Source organism: Henckelia pumila, unplaced genomic scaffold, assembly GCF_033568475.1.
Source record: "Henckelia pumila isolate YLH828 unplaced genomic scaffold, ASM3356847v2 CTG_461:::fragment_3, whole genome shotgun sequence".
NCBI classification, from domain to species: domain Eukaryota; kingdom Viridiplantae; phylum Streptophyta; class Magnoliopsida; order Lamiales; family Gesneriaceae; genus Henckelia; species Henckelia pumila.
In genome coordinates, this window is record NW_027331831.1 from 3988054 (window position 1) to 4014056 (window position 26003).

General features: G+C 34.5%; 4 protein-coding genes across 4 annotated transcripts; 3 read left to right on the forward strand and 1 right to left on the reverse strand.

Moving 5' to 3' along the window:
• Positions 1 to 983: 983 nt before the first annotated feature.
• On the forward strand, positions 984 to 3200 carry LOC140872111 (subtilisin-like protease). The gene has a single exon (XM_073274857.1). The coding sequence runs from the start codon at positions 984 to 986 to the stop codon at positions 3198 to 3200; it is 2217 nt and encodes a 738-aa protein (XP_073130958.1).
• A 4261-nt stretch (positions 3201 to 7461) lies between these two features.
• Positions 7462 to 9699, forward strand: LOC140872173 (subtilisin-like protease). Its single transcript, XM_073274956.1, has one exon. The coding sequence runs from the start codon at positions 7462 to 7464 to the stop codon at positions 9697 to 9699; it is 2238 nt and encodes a 745-aa protein (XP_073131057.1).
• A 289-nt stretch (positions 9700 to 9988) lies between these two features.
• LOC140871882 (anthocyanin synthase-like) lies at positions 9989 to 11528 on the reverse strand. The gene is made up of 2 exons (XM_073274621.1): positions 10938 to 11528; positions 9989 to 10836 (listed from the first exon to the last, which is right to left on the reverse strand). Exons 1-2 carry the CDS (start codon positions 11504 to 11506, stop codon positions 10110 to 10112), a joined length of 1296 nt encoding a protein of 431 aa, XP_073130722.1. The 5' UTR covers positions 11507 to 11528; the 3' UTR covers positions 9989 to 10109.
• A 7320-nt stretch (positions 11529 to 18848) lies between these two features.
• Positions 18849 to 19840, forward strand: LOC140871915 (uncharacterized). The gene has a single exon (XM_073274658.1). It carries the CDS (start codon positions 18849 to 18851, stop codon positions 19794 to 19796), a length of 948 nt encoding a protein of 315 aa, XP_073130759.1. The 3' UTR covers positions 19797 to 19840.
• The last annotated feature ends 6163 nt before the right edge of the window (positions 19841 to 26003 follow it).

Sequence of the window (26003 nt, forward strand, 5' to 3'; positions counted from 1 at the left end):
ATTTTCTTTTATAAGATTTTTTAAAGAATTTTTTTTAAATTTCTTTTTCTTATAAGAAATAAATTTTCTATTAGCTACTTAAAATGCAAGTCTTCGCTTATATGATGCACTCAATATTATATGATTTTAGGGAAAATTGCAAATTTAGTCCGATATGTTTGTCACTTTGCGATTTTGGTCCTTTATGTTTTCACATTTCAGTTTTAGTCCTCAATGTTTTGATTTTTTGCAATTTCGGTCCTTTTTATTCGAAAATGCTTACGTGGCACTGTACATGTCAGCTCCACATCAGCACTAAATTGGTGCCACGTCAGAGCCACGTCGGAAAAAGGACTAAAATTGCCAAAAAAATAAAGATAGCGGACTAAAACTGAAATCTGAAAATATAAATGACTGAAATCGCAAAGTGACAAACATACAGGACCAAAAAGCAATTTTCCCTATAATTTTATGCATGTATCACACAATTTTTTTTGCTTGAATATTCCACAACAACAATTGATGTAACACACCCAAACCATGCGCCAAATAGATCATTAAAGATACGGGATAAAATTTGTAAATTTTTTTAAAAAAAAAATTCGAACAAAATCACTCAACAAAGTTTCCATCTTTGGACGAATTAACTTTCAGAATTAATTTTTAAGGATTATAAAATATAATTTATGTGTAAACTATATTTCGCGAGACACATGCATAGAATAGGCCAAGCTCGATCGCCCCCAATTAGAATACATGGATATATATATATAATATAAATTAAAGTACTAATTAACCCAAGATTTGAACAACTATCTTCTTGTTGCGATCAAGCAGCGGAGTTACCAATATAATTCTACGGCCATGCACCCTTGTTTTTCCAGGCCGGCTGCTGATCAAATCATGTAATTAAACTGGCGTATATTATAATTATTATGTATATATATATAGTGCTTATGGATCACTCATTTAATCAAGAAATAATACATACATCATTTCTAAGCATGGATCTCCTTTATGTTCTTTTCATGATCATTTTGATTCTTGCAAATTATTCTGCCAAGGCTCAAGAAAGTGCATCAGGGAGCAGCTTAGAAACTTACATTGTTCATGTCAAATTTCCAGGGGATGCTGACCTGGAAAGCTGGTACCATTCCTTCCTGCCGAAAAGCACAGCAGAAGGGTCTCGAATGGTTCACGCATATCGCAATGTGATCACTGGTTTTGCGGCAAGATTGTCTGTGGAAGAAGTGAAGGAAATGGAGAAAATGGATGGTTTCTTTTTCGCCAGGCCCCAGAAGATATTGAGTTTGCACACAAGTCATAGTCCCAACTTCTTGGGGTTGCATACAAACGTAGGGGTTTGGCCTGGCTCCAACTTTGGCGAAGGGGTCATCATTGGAGTTTTGGACACCGGAATAACTCCGGGCCATCCGTCTTTCGACGACGAGGGCGTGGACCCTCCGCCGGCCAAGTGGAAAGGGAAGTGCGAGTTTGATGGCGTGGTGTGCAACAACAAGCTGATCGGTGCAAGGAATCTCGTGAGCGGTTCTTCCGGGCCACCTGCCGACGATGAAGGTCATGGGACGCACACGTCTAGCACGGCTGCTGGGAACTTTGTTAAAGATGCCAATGTTTTCGGGCAGGCGAATGGGACGGCCGCTGGAATAGCTCCTCGTGCACATGTAGCCATGTATAAGGTTTGTTCCGTCAACGGTTGCAGTGACGTCGATATACTGGCAGCGATGGACGCTGCGGTGGAGGATGGTGTCGACATTCTTTCCCTCTCTCTCGGTGGACCCCCGGCTGATTTTTACATGGATGGGATCGCACTCGGGGCGTTTAGCGCTATCCAACAGGGTATTTTCGTGAGCTGTTCCGCTGCCAATTCTGGTCCATTCAGTTCTTCATTGTCGAATGAGGCGCCCTGGATTCTCACCGTAGGCGCCAGCACAATCGACAGGAAGATAGTCGCTACGGCCTTGTTGGGAAATATGGATATCTATGATGGGGAGTCCGTTTTTCAGCCTAGTGATTTCCCCACAACATTACTGCCTTTGGTTGATGCTGCAGGCGGGGCTAGTGAGAACCAAACCACAGGTTTGTGCGGCCCTGGCTCGCTAGACGGCATTGATGTGAAAGGAAAAGTCGTGCTCTGCACGAGGGGTGGTGGGATAGGGCGAATCGCCAAGGGGCAAACCGTGAAAGATGCCGGAGGTGCAGCCATGATTCTGATGAACGACGAACTAGACGGCTACAGCACGATAGCGGATCCTCACGTGCTGCCAGCGACACACGTTAGTTTCGATGCAGGGCAAAAGATTAAATCATACATAACATCAACCTCTGCTCCTATGGCCACGATTTTATTCCGTGGGACGGTGATTGGAGATCCACAAGCTCCAAGTATGGCCTCGTTTTCCTCCAGGGGACCAAGTTTGGCCAGTCCAGGGATCTTGAAACCCGACATCACAGGCCCTGGTGTCAGCATTCTAGCCGCGTGGCCGGTATCAGTCGACAACAACACTGAAGAGACAGCTGCTTTTAACATCATCTCAGGCACCTCCATGTCATGTCCTCACCTTGGTGGCATTGCTGCTGTCCTCAAAAGCGCACATCCTGATTGGTCTCCTGCCGCGATCAAGTCAGCAATCATGACGACCGCCACTCAGAACAACCTCGGTGGCAGCGCCATAATCGATGAGACGGGGTCGGCCGCTGATGTATTCGCAATAGGAGCAGGACATGTCAACCCGCCAAGTGCAAACGATCCAGGGCTCATCTACGATCTAGAACCAAACGACTACATCCCTTACCTGTGCGGTCTAGGATACACGGACGTGGAAATCGAGCTGATCGTGCAGAGCCCCGTCAAATGTTCGGACATAAAGAGCATCCCCGAAGCACAATTGAACTACCCTTCATTTGCAGTCGAGCTGCAGGATGGTGCCACGAAAACGTACACGAGGACTGTGACAAACGTTGGCGAGGAGATTTCGAGTTATACGGCTGATTTCGAATCGGTTCCCGGTGTAGAAGTAACGGTAGTCCCCGATGCACTTGCATTCACTGAAGTGAACCAAAAGATGACATATCAGATAAGCTTTGGCAAGTCTGCTCTGCTGCAGGCTAACACCACCACCTTCGTACAAGGAGCTTTGGTGTGGCGATCCGATAAACGAGCTGTCCGAAGTCCGATTTCTGTCAAATTAGTGCTGTAATCAATCCATGCATCAAGAAATTACCTTCACTGGAGTTAATTACTTTGTTACATGACCAATTAATAAGGTGTTTTCTTTCAAAGGAAATGAGTTCCTAGTTCCCAGTGCTAAAATTTCTTTGGATTGTATGCCTTGTTTTATTTTTCCTTAATTAATATAGATATCTAAATTCTATTACAAAATCACCAAAAGTTTATATCTATTAACTATCTAATCTATTTGTTACCTATCTAAAAGTGTTAATAAAAGGGCAAAATTTTACAATTGTGAATTTACAACTTTGCCCTTTTATTCTACACAATTTCATGTAAAAGTTAATACAAATAAGGATATAAATGTAAAAATCAATTATTAGCTAGGACATAAAAATGTCTATTATCTATCTAAAAATGTGAATAAAAGGGCAAAATTTTACAATTGTGAATTTATAACTTTGCCCTTTTATTCTACACAATTTCATGTAAAAGTTAATACAAATAAAGACATAAATGTAAAAATCAATTATTAGCTAGGACATAAAAGTAAATGTATAAATTTTTATATAAATAAATACAAAATACATGGCTTGTTAATTATTACACATTAACTAAATGCATTCATTACTGAGTAATAGTGAGTTGATTAAAATAAATGAATCAAAAAGATGTTACAATATAATAAGCCTAAAATAATTTTCAATAATTTCATGCTTTAATTTGGGTGAGATTTTTTTCATTTAATTAATTGATTAAATAAATAAAATAAAAAAAATATTTTTGTAACAAAATCAGTTTTTGGAAAGAGAAAAACAAAATGGGTGGGATTTGTTTTTATTTAATTAATTAATTAAATAACTAAAATAAAAGGAAATAATTTTGTTAAGAAATCAGTTTTGAATCTATTATTATTACCTATTAAATAACTAAAATAAAAGAAAATAATTTTGTAAAGAAATCAGTTTTGAAAAAAGAAAAACAAAAAATTAAAAATTCTCATAGTAATTTTAAAAACATGTTATAATTAAAAATTAAAAACGGATATATATTTATGAGTCTTATATAATTTTGTATAGATATGAAGAAGTTATACAAATAACAAACTTAATAATTATATCAGTCTGATTACTCATTTTTTAATTGGCTAAAAATAAATATTTTTCATATCTATGAACAATATAACGAGTATTTTTTCAACCAAAACAGTTAAAAGAAATATTTTTGTAAATAATTTCAAAAAATAAAAACAAAAAATTAAAACTTCCGATAGTAATTTTTTAAAAATTAGAATTAAAAAATATTTTTTGAGACTTTAATATTTTTGTATAGATAGATATGAAGACAAAATGTTAAATAATAATTATACAAACTTAATAAGTATATATAAACTTAATATTACTTATTTTTTATTGGTTACAATAAATATTTTTGAATTCATGAACAAAGTAAAATGTAATTTTCTACCAAAAATAAAATGTTTCAAATTGTGAATGAAATGGCAAAATTTTCTAAGATAAAAACAAAAAGTTAAAACTTTCGATAGTAATTTAAAAAACTAAAAATAAAAAAATATTTTTTGAGATCTTGATATTTTTGTATAGATAGATATGAGGAACAAAATGTTAAATAATAATTATACAAACTTAATAATTATATAAACCTTATATTACTTACTTTTTATTGGTTAAAATAAATATTTTTGAATTAATGAACAATGTTAAATGTAATTTTCTAACAAAATCAAAATGTTCAAATTGTGAATGAAATGACAAAATTATATGATCACTCACAAATTATAAATAAATTATGTGTACTCACGTGCGTCACACGTGTTTTTTACTAGTATATGATATGCATAACTTAGAGTGTGTGAGATTTTTCGGATTAGCGTGGAATCTTTCAGTTTTTTTTTTTTTTTAAAAACAAGTAGAAAGAGTAACTTTTAATAATGGAAGTCATCACAATTAATAAAAATGAATATTTACTTTGATTAATTATCAGTTGTTTACATTAACCTAATGTTAATTTGTTGATTGAACTTGATTATAGATAAGCTTGACAAAATCAGTAAAACATTATAGTTTTAAAAACATATGATAATTATATACTCATGATAAATTATATATCCTCAATATATTATATTCTAATTTACTTTAGGGGTGTTCATATTTCGGATAAAACCGAAAAAACCGGAAATCCAAACCGAAAAAGTCAAAGATCGAACCGAACTGAAAATTGAATTTTTTAATTCGAATATAAATATCAAAACCGAAGTTTATGTGGTTCGGTTTTGGATTATATATGTCAAAACCGAACCGACCGAAAAAATCCGAAATTGAATTAAATTAATAATTTTATTTATATTTTTTTATTTATATTATATATGTTATGAGATGGTATTTAGTGAATGAATAATCATTTTGGATAATTTTTAGTTTATTGTTATTTATTTAATTCATTGTTATTGTTTATGTAATTTTTAGTTGATTCTTGTTTATGTAAGTTATTTAAACTTTATTTTTAAATTTTTTACTAAGAAATCATGTAGAAAAACATATTATATTTTACAATGTATTTATATTATTAATTTAAACGTATCAAAATTTGTTTTGTTTTTTTGAAAATATTATAAGATTGTGGTTGGATATTTATCTTTGTGTTGTTTGATGTTTTTTTATTTTTTTACTATGTGACAATAATTTTAAATTGTGTATTGGGGTATTTAAATTACATGTTGGATGAAATTTATATTTCTTTTATTGTGTTAGGTATTATTAATGATAAAACCGATAAAACCGAACCGTATAAACAGGTCTGCTATAGTATAAAAACCGAACCGAAGTAAAACGGTTTGACTTTGGATTGTATTTTTCATAAATCGAAAATCGGAAAATCGAACCGAAATTAGACAAATTCAAACCGAACCGACCGATAAACACCCCTAATTTATTTATACAAAATAATACAAGCATTTGCGTTCGAAGAAGTACGTACTAACATGTGTTTATATGCATAATAAAATTTGTATCTCGCGCGATAGTTTCTAAATCATTTAAGTAACCTTTAAGGAAAGGTTAATATACTCATGATAATTATATGTAAGTTGTCCCAATTTATAATGAGGTGTATAGTTTTTCTAGGAATATTCAACTCATATATTACAATTAGTTTTTCAAATTTCTAATTAGGAATACAGTATATTCAATAAAATTTAAAAGGAGAAATGACATATATCACCTCTGTGAAATCTCGAGTTTGCTGATATCTATTTGTGAAAGTTTTTTTGAGCTAGTAGCCCCTTGTGATTCTAGATCTGTAGCATAAACACCCCTTCTGGCTAAAAATGACAGAAATGCCCTTTGACTTTTATGAACTCTTTAATTTATCACATTTTATTGAAGATTTAAATGAAAACACCAATGCATTAACTTATATTTTCAATTAAGTTTATTTATACAATCACTATAATTAATTTAAATATTAAATTTTATTTAAAAAATAATTAAACTTATAACCTAATTTAATGTAATAATAAAATTTACTATTAAAAAATATTTGTGTATAACAAATATTAATAAAAAATAATTATATATCATTTTCATAGTTTTTTAACTAAAATTTTATTATTTTATTCAATTAAATATTAAATATAGAATTATAAAACAAAATTAATTTAACTATTTATTTAAGTAAGGATATTTTCGTCATTTTTTAGCTGAAAATAACGTGTATGCTACAGATCTAGAATCACATGAGCTTATTAGCTTAAAAAATTTTCATAGGGGGTTATCAGCAAACCCTAGATTTTACAAGGGCGATGTATACAATTTCCCCAATTTAAAATAGCTAAACCTAATTCAATCTACACTTTATCGGGAAGAATTGGCCAAAAACGTCCGAATGCATCGAATCGAAATCTGTTTTAATATCAACCTCACGGCATAAGCTGAGCCGAATAATCAAATAATCCACTATGTTTTGTAGAATTTTTAAACAAAACGAGGATTATAAATTTATTATTGTTTCTATTCTCTAGATATATATAAAATAGGTGAAGATCCAAACCAGAGTAGTTATATAGATATGAAATAATAAACTATCACAAAAAAATGTCTTCTTGTTGTGATCAAACAGCGAAGTTACCAAGTCTACTTAGCCTCCTGCCGGCATTTCGTGTTTTCTTGGCCGGCCGGAGATCAGATTCTGAAAATGTCGCATATTAATGCATGTATAGTGTTAGTGGATCACTCTGCTAAAAAAATATGAAGATCAAGAAATGCATGATCATGTTATTTCTAAACATTTTGATTCTTGTAAATCATCCTGCCTCGTCTCAACAAATGATAGCATATGAAAATGCGCCGGGGAGCAGCTTAGAGACTTACATTGTTCATGTAAAATTGCCAGGAAATAATGGTGCATCTGCTGACCTGGAAAGCTGGTACCATTCCTTCTTGCCGAAAAGCACGGCAGCAGGAGCCGCGGACTCGTCTCGGCTGGTTCATACATATCGCAATGTGATCACTGGGTTTGCAGCAAAACTATCTGCAGAAGAAGTGAAGGGCATGGAGAAAATGGATGGTTTCTTGCTTGCAAGGCCTCAGAGAGTATTGAGTTTGCAAACAACTCATAGTCCCAATTTCTTGGGGTTGCATACCACCTTCGGAGTTTGGCCTGGTTCCAACTTTGGTGAAGGCGTGATCATTGGACTTTTAGACAGTGGAATAACTCCGGGGCACCCGTCTTTCAACGACCAAGGTATGCCGCCTCCGCCTTCCAAGTGGAAAGGGAAATGTGAGTTTGATGGGGTGGCATGTAACAAGAAGCTGATCGGTGCAAGGAATTTCATGAAAGCTTTTCCAGGGCCGCCTGCCGATGATATAGGTCATGGGACGCACACGGCTAGCACATCTGGTGGGAACTTTGTTAACGATGCCAATGTTTTTGGGTTGGCTAATGGAACGGCCACAGGAATGGCCCCTCGGGCACATCTAGCCATGTATAAAGTTTGTACTTTTGTGAGTTGCAGCGACGCTGATATACTGGCAGCGATGGACGCCGCGGTGGACGATGGTGTCGACATTCTTTCCCTCTCTCTCGGTGGACCCTCAGCTGATTTCTACAATGACAGTATAGCTATCGGTGCGTTTGGAGCGATCCAAAAGGGTATCTTCGTGAGCTGTTCCGCGGGTAATTTTGGTCCAGTGAGCTCTTCAATGTCGAATGAGGCGCCCTGGATTCTCACAGTAGGTGCTGGTACAATAGACAGGAAGTTAGTGGCTACGGCCTTGTTAGGGAACATGGATATCTATGATGGGGTGTCGGCTTTTCAACCTAGTGATTTTCCCACAACATTATTGCCTTTGATTGATGCTGGCGGGGCTAGTGAGAACCAGACCGCTAGTTTGTGCGGCCCTGGCTCGCTCGATGGCATTGATGTCAAAGGAAAGGTCGTGCTATGCTCGAGGGGTGATCACAATATACCGCGGACCGTCAAGGGGCAAACAGTGAAAGATGCCGGCGGTGCTGCCATGATTCTGATGAACGCTGAACTCGATGGCTACAGCACGATAGCGGATCCTCACGTGCTGCCAGCAACACACGTGAGTTACGAATCAGGGCAAAAGATTAAATCATACATAACATCAACCTCAGCGCCTACGGCCACGGTCTTATTCCATGGTACAGTGATTGGAGATCCTCTGGCTCCAATGGTGTCTTCATTTTCCTCCAGGGGGCCAAGCTTGGCCAGTCCAGGGATCCTGAAACCCGACATCATAGGCCCTGGTGTCAGCATTCTCGCCGCGTGGCATGTATCCGTTGATAACAACACGAAAGAGACCGCCGCTTTTAACGTGGCTACCGGTACCTCGATGTCATGCCCTCACCTTGGTGGCATTGCTGCCATCCTCAAAAGCTCACATCCGGATTGGTCTCCTGCAGCGATCAAGTCGGCGATCATGACCACTGCCACTCAGTACAACCTCGGTGGCAGTGCCATCATCGATGAAAGGGGATTGCCTGCTGATGTATTCGCCTTAGGGGCAGGCCTTGTCAACCCGCCAAATGCAGACGACCCAGGGCTCATCTACGATCTCGGACCAAACGACTACATCCCTTATCTGTGTGGTCTAGGATACACGGACCAGGAAATCGAGGTGATCGTGCAGAGCACCGTTAAATGCTCGGACATAACGAGCATTCCCCAAGCACAACTGAACTACCCTTCCTTTGCAGTTGAACTCGATGGCGCAACGAAAACATATACGAGGACAGTGACAAATGTTGGTGAGGCGAACTCGACTTATAGCATTGAGATACAATTAGTTCCTGGGATAGAAATAAAGGTTGCACCCGATACACTAGTATTCACTGAAGTAAACCAAAAGATGACATATCAGATAAGCTTTAGCAAGCTGTCTACTCTGCCTGCCAATACGACCACCTATGTACAAGGAGCTGTGTCGTGGTGTTCGGAGAAACGATTTGTCCGGAGTCCTATTTCTGTCAAATTATTGCAGTAATCGGCGTTCCAAATTAATCCATGAAGAAGGTTCTTTCACAGAACTTATCTATGTTATATGATGAATAAATATGGTGTTTTTTTTTTTCCATGGAAATGACTTTCTGGTGTATTTCATTAGCACACTTGAAACTAAACACGCACACTGCTTTTTCAAAGTTGGTGCTGATTGCCCGTGGAGAAATAAGCGAAACAACAGTTGAAATTTGACAACACAGACGATCAAAATCGCAAAGAATGGATATACAGGACCAAAAATTGCAATTTTTTTCTCAGTATAAAACGGCTGCAATATTATGGTTAAACATTATGAAGAAGATATATATATATATATATGTAGGGTACGAGGTTTGTCTCCTGTTAATCCAAAAACAACACACAACATTTGATCTTGAATGACAAAGTTCAACTCTAAATCAACTTATTCTCTGGTTTTTTCTCCTGGGATTCTTGTTGAGGAGCAGCTTCCTCGAACAGCTTGAGATCTTTATGTTCCTGCAGGGATTCTTGATCACGAGCATCAATCTCATCACCTTTCTTGAACAACTTGTGATCTACATGTCCCTGGGATTCTTGATCATGGCCACCATCCCCATCACCTTTCTTGAACAACTTGTGCTTTATATGTTCTGCAAACGTGCGAGGCGGAAAGAGCGGCGGTCGAGCCTCCGAAATCGTCTCAGGCAGAGGCTTGAGTATGATCTTCTCCTTTGGTGGCTCGCAGAAAACAGCCCAAGAAATCCTCACCTTCTCCTTGTTCACCAATCCCCTATGAAGTATGCTCTTATACATCCCATTGCTCAAAATCTCAATAGTATCCCCAATATGCATGATGATCGAATCCGGGACGCATTTCGCTGTAACCCAATTCCCCTGATAGAAAACTTGCAAGCCGGGCACCATATTGTGGAGGATAAAAGTGAGGGCGCTTATGTCCGTGTGAGCTTCAACTCCCAGGGCGAGCTCCGGCTGAGGGCATATTGGGTAATAGTTGATCTTTTTCTGCATAATGAGATCCTCCATGCCTCCAACTTCCTTCTCTAGTCTGTCTTCTTCCAGTTTCAACCCCAGAGAGAGAACTGACAATATTGTTGTTGCTAGGCCTCTTAATTGCTTCGCATACTCGGTCACAGCCGGACTTGATGAATTCATTTAACAGAACACATAATCAACACACACATATATATCATTTGTTTGTTGAAAAATATAAAGAGATGATGTAATGAAAACTCAACTCACACATAATCAGCAGGTTTGAGTGGCCAAATGGACATATCCCTTTTGTCCTCTGGAAAAACACAATGGAAAAAGTAGTCCTCCCACTCCAACTTGCCACTAGCATTATTAGCAAGCTTGCTACCATAGCCTTGCACATTCCCTGAAGCTTGATCATTAGCATACTTCTCCTTCTCCTCCATAGGCAACCCGAAGAACTCTTCCCCCGCGGTTTTAACCCGTTTCACGACATCTTCCGATATCCCATGGTTGACAAGATGCATAACCCCCCACTCCATCGCTGCGGCCTTCAATTCCTCGTGACATCTTCTTCGGGTCTCTTCGTCCGCCGCGTCGATGGATGCTAAGTCGATGGTGGGAATCTCTGGCCCTTCACTGATCAGTTTCTCTTCCAAGAAAATGTCACCGATGCTGTTGAGTTCTTCTGTTGGCCTGACGTACTCTTTCGGGATCGATGCGATCCCGCTGCCGGCCAAGATTTCGACTCGTGGGCTTGGTGACATTATTGGACTAGCTAGGGGATGCAAAGAAAGAAGTACGTAAGATGAGCTGAATTTGTATCTGTTTTGCATAAAAAAGGGTTGATTATATATATATTTTTTTGGGCTGGTGAGGTGTTGAATAGTTACGCAGAATCATGCATCCAACTTTCAGACTTGATTCTACTAGAAATTTTTAGGCGAGAGGGCAGATTAGTTTGAATGGCGGGTAAGATTCACGTGATGAGTTCCTAATAGCCATATAGATGGCTTGCCCCCATCAAACTCGAAATCCACTAATCTTAGTAGATTTTCGGTTGTTAATTAATTTGGTATAATCGTTCGTTTATTTCTCAAAGTATCCATAATGTTTTAATTAAATTGTTGGAAATAATTGAGAACTTGATTTTAATTTATCTATGCGTAGGAATTTTTTTCAAATTTGGAATTACATTTTAAATAAATCCAAAAAAAAAATCAGTGTGTAAAAAATGAGGATAATGTTATACGTACATAGAGTTTTACATAAAGGGTTACACGCCCTGTTAAATTAGAAAAGCATCTCAAAATTTTTTAAAAATTTCTTTCTTTTCAATATAAAATTCTTTGTCTTGCTCAAAATTTTTTTTAATGAAAATATTATTATTTTTTATTACTTGCTTATGTAATTAATTTTACCGAGTTCAACAAAAATAAATATTTTATAAAATTTTAAAATATAATTATTTATGTTCAACAAAAATAATAATTGTTTATTTTTTTATAGTAAATATATTTTAAAATTTTTAAATTAAACTTTCAAATTTACATCATATATAAGCGAAATTTTATTATTATATATTTAAATTAAAATATATTTATCTATTATTATTAATAAAATGAGAGGAGATTATAGTAACGGCTTTATACTTTTAAGTGAATTTTCAAAATTATCCTCCACCTAATAAAGTAATTTTTAATTAAAAAATCAAATGTGTTGATTTTCAGATATTGAAAAGTAACTCTCACCATGTGTTTAATTGTTTAAGAATATTTTTTCAAACAAAATAAATTATGATAATAATAATAACAACTATTACATTTTTTTTTATCTTCTATAGTTTAACAATACATATATTAACAAACATATACATTATGTGTGCAAGTCGCTAGTTATTATTGTGTGCAATAATTAATTATTTTTTTTTTAAAAAACAAAATAAAAAAATGAAATCATGTAGGTTTGGGTTGATCAGGTTAGTCTAGTTCAAGTAGGTCTCTATTGATTTATTTGGATTTGGTTTGAGAAATGTTTAAAAAGTTTTTTTTTTTTACTTATTTATAGAATTAAGAAATATTTACTATATTTTTATATATTGTATGTTTGAAAAAAAAAATATTGTATATTGTTTAATAGATTTTTAATATGTAATAATTATTTTGTAAAACATTAATTTTTAAAAATAATTTTTTTGTGTATTAAATATATTTTAAATTTTGTATACTTGAACTTTCAAATTTAAATTATATATAATTATATAAGCGAGATTTTTGTTATTATGTATTTAAATCAAAATATATTGATTATTTTTATGTGTATTTTTGTTAAAAATTTTAAAAAATCAAATATTTCGGGTCTAACCTGAACCCCAAAATCTTCACCTTAATTTGATAATTATCTGGTCAACTGATGACGGGTTCAATTTTAACACCCCTAAAACTTCACCATAAATAATAAAATAAAAAATAATAATATTTTTGTTAAGATTTTTTTTTGAACAAGACAAATAATTGTAGGTTGAAAATAAAGACATTTTAAAAAAATTTCGATATACTTTCATAATTTAATAGGGTGTATAACCCTTTTTTAAGTTGGATTTTATAAGTATTTTTGTAGTAAAAGCTGTAGTAATTTTGTATTTGGATAAATAAATTGAAAACATTTTGTTTTTAGTTGAATTATAAAAAAAAACATTTAAAAAGTTATAAATATAAACTTTTAAAAAAACACATATTTTGACTTAAATAAATGTTTTTAAAAACATTGCAGATCCAAACACATTTGAAAGTTGAAACAATAAATATTTTTAGAAAAGCAACATTTTTCCTCTACTAACCTCTTAATCCAAACGCACCATTAGACTTGAGAACCATGACCCTAAAATCTAATTAGGTTTTTCTTATAGACCAACTCAAAATAGAAGCCCATTACCTTTAAAAAAAAGTGGAGGCCCATCAACCTTAATTTACTGAGTTTCTGCTTTTGACGTATTAAATAAAGCCCATATATTTATTCGATAAAGGGTCGATGGGCCTATAATATATTTAAAAATCTTTAAAATATCCTTATTTTCGCCACAGAGGACTAAATTTTATGTATTATTTATAAAAATATATATATATATATATATATATATATATATATATTTATAAATAATATACACTAAAATGATATACGACTAATTTGGTACTCTTATTAGTTAGAGCTTATAATATAATCATCGTTGATATCTAAAGCCACATTAACTAAGATTTGTAAAAAGACCAAACAATTATGTCGTATATATTTCGGATTGTACGTTGAAAGATGTTTTGAGAGTTTTTTTTCCCCAAATTGGAGAGAAGCAGAAATTATTCGTAAAATAGAAAAAAGCTCAAAATTAAAATGGACCCTAGGGTAACTATCTAATGAGTTTGTCGGAAGGGAGATCAAACACAAGTATTGCTATAGTTTTTGGTCCAAAAAGCTTTGACAGTATGATTTGTTCCGTCTTAATTAGCACATAAATGGTATCCTAAAGTATCGTTTAATTGATGTGAATGATAAGAGATTGATTAATTATTCATATTTGTTTTGTTCAATATTTGGTTCAAGTTCTGCAAATAATTAGTATCATGCATCATTATGTTATCCATGTATGTTGATTTATCATCTTTAGGTACTGTTTGTTACAATATATGAAGACGTGATGAACCACAATTTTTTTACTCATCCTATATTTGTCTCATTTTTTGGTTAATTTAATTTCATCTAATCACCCTTGATGTTATTGTATATGAGTTGGATGAGAAACACTTCTCAATGTAATGAAGACATGATTGACTTGATATGTGTGAAAATTTACAAATATAGTATTTTACCTCACAATTGTTTGCTATTAACAAGAGCATTAGTTAAGACATTACATAAGTAAACATAATAATTTTAAAAAATTAAATACATACAAAATAATCTATTATTCATCTCAATATATTATTCATCTATATCTTATCATATTTTTATCACACTTATACATATCCTTCATTCATCTCATAGATACCGTTTGGTATCATGGATGAGATGTACGATGATGAATAAAAATATGATGAGATGTGGATAAGCAAGAAATAGATATGAATAATATGTTATTTTGTATGTTTTTTATTTTGTAGAATTATTGTGTTTGTTCTCTTAATTACCATTGTAAATTTCACACAATTTTACTTATGACACTCATCCTCCACTAATACCATGTGTTAAGAGGTATTTGTCATCACACCTACATCTAATGTTATACCGGGCCATGAGATATCGTTGGGTTAACAAAAAAATGAGAAAAACATGAGATGAGTAAAAATTTGTGTCTCATCCCACTTTTATCTCATGTACCAAACAATACCTATGATATCAAACGATATCTTATAGTATGTATCATCTTATCTACTATGCAAACGGTTATATTTGGGTCATTCACCTAAAGAAATGATGAAATCTAATATATCTTAAAAAGTGTGAGTTTAATTGTTAAATGTCCACTTTGTCCTTGTGTGAATATTAAAATGATGAGAGTTTAGGTGTCAGTTTAATAACATTAAAATGGTGAGAGTTTAATTGTGAGTCTTCCTCTTAAATGTCTTCCTATTAATTTATTATCATGTTAGATGAATTTTTATCCTACAAGTATATTTTGCCTTTCATTGTTCAATTAACTTTTTTTTGTCATGCCCTCTTTGATTTATTGTGTAAATATAAAATAAATTTGTATTTTTAAGTTCATTGTCTAAATAAATTTTTTTTATTAAAAAGTGTGAGTTTAATTGTTAAATGTCCACTTTGTACTTGTGTGAACATTAAAATGATAAGAGTTTAGGTGTGAGTTTAATAACATTAAAATGGTAAGAGTTTAATTGTGAGTCTTCCTCTTAAATGATTTCCTATTAATTTATTGTCTTGTTAGATGAATTTTTATCCTACAAATATATTTTGCCTCTCATTGTTCAATTAATTTTTTTTTTCATGCTCTCTTTGATTTATTGTGTAAATATAAAATAAATTGTGTTTTTAAGTTCAATGTCTAATAATTTTTTATTATCCAAATTGTCTTAATGTTTAAATTATTATCTTAAATTGATCTTTGTATCCACATTCGTGACTTTTTATGTATCTACAAATTTTTTTCATTTTATTTTCACTAAATTAAAAAATAATTTGTTCGATTTTAATCATGTTTAATAAACATAGAATGCAAAATTATAAATTTTGTAGTCATCATTTGAAACTTAATTGGATAAAAAATAGTGATAGCATAAAAATAATTAAAATAATGATGACAATGCATGTTATCAATTTTTTTATTTTAAAAAATGACAGCATATACAAAATACATGCATTATTAAAATTTAATATTATAATATATCGAATTTTTTTAAATAATATTTAGGTAACAATATTATTTTTTTATTAAAATTATTAGATATTAATTATTTGAAAAATAATGCAAAAAATTATTACTGAGAAAAACACGTGAGCTTTGAGATAAAGTAGAAAAACATTGTATAATTTATGTGGATCATTTAATAAGTTGATAATTTAATAAAACTTGATAAATGATGAGTTTGAAATAGAAGATGAGGAGAAATGAGATAAGGATGGTAGAGAAGAGTGAGGATAAATTAGTCATTTAAAAGCTAACCTAAAAGAGACGTGTGTTAAATTTAGAGATAAAATAAAATAAATTTTGGTATGCATGATTGGACATAAAAACGGTTAGTATAAGATGTGAAACTATTATATAACTACAAAATTTGTATATAAAAAGTTTTTAGCCAAATTTATATATAAAAGTTATTATAAATGAAAAATCGATATAATTAAACTAGGTTGAACTCTACCAAATAAGAATAAGTATTAGTAATAATAATAATAATAATAATAATAATAATAATAATAATAATAATAATAATAATAATAATAATAATAATTAGGAAATTTCATTGCATGAAAACCCATACAACATTAATTAATTGAGGATGATGATGTTAATAATAATAATAACAATAATAATAAATAATAATAATAATAAATACATATAATAATTATTAGTGATACTAATAATAAAAATAAATACAAAATGTGATTGTGTGTAGATATATCTCATAAAAAACAAAGTGTAAATTAGTTTAATTGTATATTGTTCGTCTAATAATATAAATATATCTATTACTATTATAAAAGTGTAATAAATTTTAGTAATATTAATAATAATAATAATAAATATATAAATTAGAAAATGTCATTGCACGAAAATATATAAAATTTTAACCAATTAATGATGATAATAATTATAATGATAAATAAATAAATATAATAGTTAATAATAATAATAATAAATAAAAAAATCTGATTTCACGTAGAAATAAAGATTAATATCTAATGAAATGGTTTGTTCTCATAAAAAAAGCTTCATATATACATTAATTAATGTATAATAATAATAATAATAATAATAAATAATAATAATAAACATATAATAAGTATTAGTATTAGTACGTAGTACTAATAATAATAATAAATAAATATATTAGGAAATGTCATTACACGAAAAACTATACATTAATAATAATAATAATAATAATAATAATAATAATAATAATAATAATAATAATATTGAACGTAGATATATCTCGCGTAAAAAACTTTAAAATGTATCGAAAGAGAGAGTTGAAAATTTATTTAATATTACGTTTGGTTCATTTACAAAAAAAAATGAATGTCTAAACATGAAAAAACTTTAAATAACCAAACAACAAATCACACAATAATATTTTTATAATTTGACAAATTAATACCTAAAAACAATGATGTATTTTTAGTTACGGTAGAAAAAAGTGATAAAATCGAGTGATTCTTAATGAAACACAAAAGACAAAAGGAAGGGTGGTTTTAAGGGAAGAAAACCCAAAAAGTTAACTTAAATAAAAAAAGTATATTACAATAACTCAAATAAATAAAGCAATAATATCACAATTAAAAAAAAAGGTAAGTGTGAAAAAGACTAAATAACATCAAATTCGATAATGAAAAAAAAACATGGAAATAAGAGATAATAATAGGATTGGTGAATTTAATCGAAAATAAAGTAGGAGAAATAAAAATAAAAGATATAAAAATTGAATGATTAGAAAATTAAACAAAAATGTTTGAAAAAATCACGGTTGTTTAAAATAGTTGAATAGAAGATGAAAAAAATTGCGTATAAAGTTCATTTGCACAATTTTGTGACCATTCATAGTGCATTCAAGTTCGATATTTGCACTTATCTGTTACTAGTAAATCATAAATGCAACTCTTTTTTCTATTCTTTATTAAAAATGTAGAAGTAAACATCACATTAATAAAGATACAAGAAAGCATCACATAAAGTTAACTTTGGAACTCTAAATGTAGATATATATATTAATCAAAAAATATTATTTTACTCCAAAACCTCAACATTTTAGTTTCATGATCTTCAGAATTATTATTATAAAACAAAAAAAAATATTTTTAATAAATGTTTTCATGTTTTGGGGTTGTTTTTAATTAAAGAAAGGACATAGAACTTCAGCCTTGGCACGCCATGATCTCCTTTTTTCATGCCTTTATAACTTTAATAATTATCATCATCCCACCCACTCTCCTAAATCATTCCCTCCATTTCCATCCTTGCTTCTCACTCTTTACAGCTTCAAATTCGTTAACTCCATTTTAAGGCAAGCATTACAACTATAAAATAATATATATGTGCATATATAATCATGTCTTTTAAAATATCAACCCGTATTTTTTTCAAATGCAGACATAACGTAAAAATTATTAAATATTCGATGTCATATTAGCAGTCCCTAAATTTCGAATTTGGATGTAAATCCTCTACCTCTCCTCCCATTATATTTTCGATTAAATCTTTGGTTGGGGGCTGCTTTCTCACTAGAGTGAATACATAAAACTTCCACTTTACTTCCATCTTTTTTCACATTGAGAAAAGCTCCTTAGATTACACCAACAATCATTCCCGGCATGTTTAATTCCTCAAACATTCCACAGCTGATTAAAGTACACCTTAATTACATTCAAATAAAGCTGACCTTTTGCCATGCTCAATCAAATTTTCATCAAAAATCCCTTCTTGCAAACAATACCACCTAAAATCCTTAAATGGGCATCTTCTTTTCTCTCACACTGATTCTTACATCACTAGCATCCTTGCAAACCCTCCAAGCTCAAACTCAAGAAGTCCAATCGGCCCGCCTCCTCGATCTTACAATCCGGGATTACACGTTCAGATCATACAACAAGAACTTCATGAGAACAGGCAAACTGCACAGAATCGACTTACCAGCAAATCTTTCCGGCATAAATGTCGATATCATAAGATACCGGTGTGGCAGCCTGAGAAGATACGGAGCAAGAATCAAAGAATTCCACTTGAACGTTGGTGTTGATGTGCATCCTTGCATCGAAAGAGTCATATTGCTCCGACAAAATCTTGGATCAAACTGGTCATCTATATATTACAACAACTACGAATTGACCGGATATCGACTCATCTCACCTGTTTTAGGCCTACTAGCCTATAACATTATTGGCGTGAGTGGGATCATAAACTTCAGCAGCACCATGCCATTTGAGCTGGGAATTCAAGCTGGAAAAAAGCCAATCATTATAGATTTTAGCAACACAACATTATACAATATCTCTACCGGGATCGTCCCTTTATGTGCAAGCTTTGATCCTGATGGAAAGATGACACTGTCAAGCCAGATGAGGCCTAAGGTTTGCGTTGCAACAAGGAACGGTCACTTCGGGTTGGTGGTCGAGTCGCCATTGGTGCCGTTGAAGAGAAGAGTTAGCAAGTGGAAGATAGCCATAGGGAGCTCCATTGGAGCCGCCTTAGGGGCGTTTCTTCTGAGCTTGTTGCTGATCGCTATGTTCGTGAACGCGAAAAAGAAGGCGAGAATGGATGAACTGGAGAGAAGGGCTTATGAAGAAGAAGCTTTGCAAGTTTCAATGGTTGGCCATGTGAGGGCTCTCACTGCTTCTAGCACAAGAACTGTGCCCATGATAGAACATGATGAGTATAGAGCAAATACTACTCATTCTTGATTTCCCTTTTGTTAGTGATCAATGTGTAAGAATTTTAACTAGTCTGAATTTAAAGCTTCCCATTTTTTTAGATTGCAGAAAAAATTGCTGAAACTCATAGAATAGTTTTAGAGAAGAAATGGTTCAAGATTTCTACTGGTGTGACTCATTTTTGTTCTACTATTTTTAGGCACCGTTTGATAGACATTATTTTTAATCTATGTATGAATTATCTGATCCAATTTCACGTTATTCTCGACATATTATTTATCCATCTATTAATTATTAATTTTACATCAATCAAATCATTAATAATTTATCTTACATTAATCAAATCATTGAATTTAAATTATTATATTACCCCTTATAAATAATATTATTTTATATTTTATTTATTTTTAGAAGGATAAAATAGTAGTTTATCATTTTAATATAATATTTAATCAATCAAATCAAATATACTATAATCAATCAATCAAATCCAATATTATATTAATTATTATTTTTTATTACAATACATTAATTATCTATGTATTATCTATCTCATCACTCAAACTAAATGGTAAGATGATTATTTTTTCTGATTAAATCTTAGGGGGGTTGATTCTAATTGTCAGGAGTTGTAGCTCATTTAATGAGCTATTGGGAGAATGATATAAATGCACGCAGTAGTTGAAAATTTGCATAATAATTCCACTCGATTTGCAATTCAGAAGACGCGGTTTGCACACAGTTTCCTTATCTATAAATAGATAGGTTCTGAATCAGTTTCAAGCATCCCATCTTTTGAGTTCCCTACTTTCAGTTTAATAACATTCAATACATTTGAGTGTATTTTTATATATATTTGTGACATAGATTTTTTTTCTTGTATTAATAGAGTGAATGTCTCCTTGAAAACACAAAGAGATGTTGTAATTCTCCAAATATTATAGTGGAATCTTTTCATCTTGCCCGTGATTTTTACCCTAATTATTTTTGGGGGGCTTTCACGTAAATCTTGGTGTCTATTTTATTCTTCAATTTCTATAGTTTTCTATCTCGTGATGCCGCACCTCGGACCAGCAAGTGGTACCAAAGCCTTGACATAAATTTTTTTTTAAATTCTGAGTATGTTCTGCGGTTGCAGCTGTGACTGATCTTTCACATCAGAAAAGATTTACTATGTCCCCAAATTCAATGCATGCTCTGATACCAATAAATGTAGTGACCCAACCCGGATTCACTAGCTAATCAGAGATTAATCATGCAATTATATCTTAATATGAAAATTAAATAAATCCAGCGGAAAACTTAAAGTCCAAATACAACATACACGGGCAGAACAACCGGGCCAATTTATAATATCATACAACCCAACCCGGATTCACTAGCTAATCAGAGATCCCTAAGCACTTGAACAGATGAAGGCTCGCAACGCAACCACTGTAGCTCAACGACTTCTGCCTCCGGGTCTGTCCAACCTGAGACCTGCCCTATGGAATAGGGTGTCTAACACGAAAACACTAGGACGTGAGCATAACGCTCAGTACAGAAGTACGAATATACATATATCATACATGCATATGCAGTATGAAGGGTACTGGAAAACCTATCCAAAAAAACTGCTCAGACAAGGCGCCATGGTATGTAGCACGCTGAGCCGTCGCATCAGGAGGTGGCTTCCATACCATAAACCCGTGGATATAACCGGTTCCAAGTCCATGGAAAACCATACACTAAAATACGGGGGTGAGTGACCCCAACTACAGGCTATGCAAACCAAGGCATAAAAGCTCAACGTGTATATGCATGTCGCATAATATCAATGCATATGATAATGTCACATAAAACATGAAAACACAATACATGTATATTCAATCTGGTATCTCGGATAATACGTCTGTACCTGTAGAAATCCCAAGCACCCTATCAACCTAGCAGTTCAGTTACTCACAGTCCAAGCCTATAAGCAATAATTATCATATCACTCATAATATCCTAAAAGTCTTAACTAAGTTATCTCATACTTCCTAATCTCTTTAGGGATCTGTGGTTATACCGGCATCCGAAGTCAGTCTTTTGATGACGATAGCCTCAAAACTTAGGCACAGCTCTGCGAATGCTTCCGAAGCGCTCCGCCACTTCCAGATTCCCAATACGACGCTTAGAAACCCCTAAAATCCCCTAAAAAGAGCTAAGAACGAGAGAGAGGAGAGGAAATAAGCGACTAGAAATGAGCCTTGGATCCCATATTTATAGACGCAGAACGTTGCGTCTGATCCTCAGAACGTTGCGTAAGTTCTGAGATCGTTGTGTCCGTTGTCCCATCGGTCGTAAGCAATGATGTCACCTTGCTGAGCTCATGGCTGACGTTGAGAACGTTGCGTACGTTCTCAGAACGTTGCATCCGTTCTACCTGACCCTCCGGGCTAATTCTGAGTCCATTCCCGCAATCTTTAGACTCATTTGAAGTTCCCTTAATCTTGTTTTTAGCCAGTTAATCATCATTACTGTAGCGACCCATCTCGGATCCACTAGCTAATCAGAGTTATAATTAAGTGCATTCAATAAAATTCAAAGCGTAAGGAGCGGATAATTGAAATACAACAAATCCAATCGGCAGAATACAACCGACGATAACAAAAGTGTATAAATACCATTATACAACCAAATCGAAGGTTCAGGGTACACAATCCCTACCCTCTAAAACCTCACACTCTCGGATTCTCAATCCTGCTGAGAGCCGTCTGGACCATCCAGCCTCAAACCTGCCCCACCACAAGGTACACCACAATACCCAAACATAGGGGCGTGAGCGACAACGCTCAATACGAAGCAATGATATATAAACTAATATGCAGCAAACAAATGATTAAAAATCACTGGGTAAAACAGTCTACTCAGGGCGCCATGAACACACAGTACCGTGCTAAGAGAGCTACTCCGTGGGGTACTCGTGTATTCTCCTATCAACTATAGCGTCTACTCCACCGTCGTGGTCGCTCCTAGTGATAGCAAAACTAGGGGTTGAGTGTCCCTAGACAAGAATCCATAAAGAGTAACTCATCACCGATGGAAACTATCATGACTCACATCATACAAGATGCAGTCTACCGTAAAAATATGCATGTGCTAAAGCCGTAAAACAGGGTAAAACACGTAACACATAATCATGCAACATATAAGCATATATATCATGCCGGCTATCTCGGTCAGTACTTACGTACCTCTAACACTGCTGGTCAAACCTAGCTCCGCTGGTCTTGTAGTGACCCTGCATGGAATCACTTACTAACTGGCAACTAATAACATGCAATAAACTTAATAAAGCAAAATGCTTAACAGAGTAAAACGTGCGGAAACAAAACCCATAATTTACATATCAGCTTAGTAAATAAATCCAGGCTTAATACTGTAGTGATACAACCATATCGAAAAACTTAAAAGTAAAAATTATACAGCTATATCAAATCCTGATGTATAATTAACTCCTCAAGGCTCCTGCTTCCTAGTCCTGCCTTGAACAACCAGCTCCATCCATCCTGCGACCTGCCCCATGAAATAAGGTGTCCAAGATAACAACTAGGACGTGAGCGCTAACGCCCAGTACATAAACATGAGTACACGTATATATATGATGCATGCAACATGATGACTGGTAAAGGGTCATCTGAAAATCATGCTCAGTACTGGCGCCAAATGAGTGCTGCCACCGCACGGATCAACCTCTGGGTGCAACCACACTCGTCTAGTACACCAGAGTAGTCAGACATACATGTCCCCGTCGTCGCGGTACTCTCAGTGACAGAATATCGAGATAGAGCTGAGCAGCTCTATAATCAGGTATAACAAGGTATAGGCTCAACGTGTATGTGCACATGATATATGAATATAGAAAGCGGTAAAACATACATCATGACACATAATAATGCCAAATAAATGCAACATATAAACATGTATACTCGCTGGCAATCTCAGTCAATATGTGTGTGCCTAACACCAAAGTCTGAACTAAGCTAGAAGAAGACAACCCCTAGCTGTCCTAGGTCAACTCCCGACCCGACCTGGTCTCAAGCCCAATCCGACCTAGTCTCTTGGTCCGACCCCGAGCTCTTCCTTCCCGAGCTCCCGAGCTACTCCTTCCTGAGCTCCCGAGCTACTATTTTTCGGGCAAAGATATGAAGTGAGATGGAAGTGATGTGAAAAATAACTGAACCCCAACTCCTATTTATAGACAAATATTTGGGGTGTTCGGGATTCTTGAGCTGATGTTGAGACGTCCGAGCTCCTGCATACACGCCACGTATCAAATGCTTGAGCTGAGTCACTACCATTTTTGACAGCTCATGCTTAGGCGCCAGCTGTCATTCATGCAAGCGTCCACACACCTGCCTGCCTGTCCAGGAGGGTTCCGGCTTATACATGCTCTGATTTTGGTTAAGTGTTCATTCCCGACCTGAATACAATGTGCTCTTCCCATGACCGAACACTACCTTGGCCTTGCACAACACTTTCTTGAACTCCTAGATCCGACCCGAGCTACACACTCTCTTGGCCGAGATCTTAAGTCCAAACCCTCCACCATTTTCTTGAGCACCCAAGTCCCGACCCGAGCCATGTCCTTTCTTGGATGAACCCCTCATGGCCGAACCCTCCTTTGGTTCCCATCATGACCGACCTGAGCCCCCAAAGGAAGACCCGAGCTCAATCCAAGCTCCACGCCCGAGCTAAATCCACCTCCATGCCCGAGCCCTAGCTCAATGCCCGAGCCCTAGTGCCATGCCCGAGCCCTAGTTAAAGTCACACACACACGACCAAGTTCTTGATGCTCAACCATGTCCGACCCGAGCCACTCATGACCGACCCAAGCCCATGGTCATATCCATAAAACCTTAGCTCATTCTCATATCATGTGTTCTTGATCTTGACTTGTGCTCCGATTTGCTTAATTATTAACCCTTAATCATGTTTAACATATTATTATCTTAAAATAAACTCTGGATTATTACATTCTCCCCACCTTTAGATATTTCGTCCGCGAAATAAAATCTAAAGACCAATCAATATAACAATATGAAACATTAAACCATGTTTTATTACAACAACTGTAATTACATCTTTATATGGTAATCAAAAGTACAAAGCAAACAACTCAGGATATTCCGCTCGCATACGGCTCTCTGTTTCCCAAGTTGCTTCTTCAATGCCTCGGCGTTGCCACTGTACCATCACAAGTGGTATAGTCTTGTTCCGAAGAACTTTCTCCTTCCTGTCTAGGATACGGAGTGGTCATTCAACATACGACAGATCTGGATCTAGCTGAACATCAGTAGGCTGGATAATATGAGATTCATCAGCTATATAATGTCGAAGTAACGACACATGGAAAACATCATGTATACTGGAAAGATATGTCGGTAATGCCAAACGATATGCAACATCTCTAATCTTTTCCAGTATCTGAAAAGGCCCAATGTAACGAGGTGACAATTTGCCTTTCACACCGAATCTCATCACCTTCCTGAAAGGTGACACTCGCAGAAAAACATATTCACCAGGCTCGAACGAAAGTGGCCTGCGGTGAATATTAGCATAACTGGCTTGCCGATATTGAGCCGCTTTAATCCTCCGCTTGATCAAATCTACCTTGTCTACAATCTGCTGCACCAACTCAGGACCCTCGACTTGCCGTTCCCCGACTTCATCCCAGAATAACGGAGTACGACAACGTCGACCATACAATGCCTCGAAAGGTGCCATATCAATACTCCGATGATAACCGTTATTGTAGGCAAATTCGATCAAAGGTAACTGATCCTGCCAAGATAAGCCAAAGTCCATTACAGAAGAACGTAACATATCCTCCAGCGTACGAATAGTGTGCTCTGACTGTCCATCAGTCTTCGGATGATATGCAGTGCTCAAACTTAGAGTAGTACCCAACGCCTGTTGAAAACTACCCCAAAAACGTGAGGTAAATCGCGGGTCCCTATCACTGACTATGCTCACTGGAATCCCATGCAATCTCACTATCTCCTGGATGTATAAGCGTGCCATGCGATCATAAGAATACTCCCGGTTGTAAGGAATGAAATGTGCTGATTTCGTCAAACGGTCAACAACGACCCAAATAGCATCACACTAACGTGAAGTCATAGGCAAGTGGGTGACAAAATCCATAGTCACATGCTCCCACTTCCATTCGGGAATCTCAAGATTCTGCAGTAATCCACCTGGTCGTTGGTG

Excerpts from the sequence above, each read along its gene's own strand:
- LOC140872111 (XM_073274857.1), top strand. The coding sequence starts at position 984 with ATGGATCTCCTTTATGTTCTTTTCATGATCATTTTGATTCTTGCAAAT.
- LOC140872173 (XM_073274956.1), top strand. The coding sequence starts at position 7,462 with ATGTTATTTCTAAACATTTTGATTCTTGTAAATCATCCTGCCTCGTCT.
- LOC140871882 (XM_073274621.1), bottom strand. The coding sequence starts at position 11,506 with ATGCAAAACAGATACAAATTCAGCTCATCTTACGTACTTCTTTCTTTG. Across the intron at positions 10,837-10,937 it reads CTCAAACCTGCTGATTATGT|TCCGGCTGTGACCGAGTATG; the intron begins GTGAGTTGAGTT and ends GAATTCATCAAG.
- LOC140871915 (XM_073274658.1), top strand. The coding sequence starts at position 18,849 with ATGGGCATCTTCTTTTCTCTCACACTGATTCTTACATCACTAGCATCC.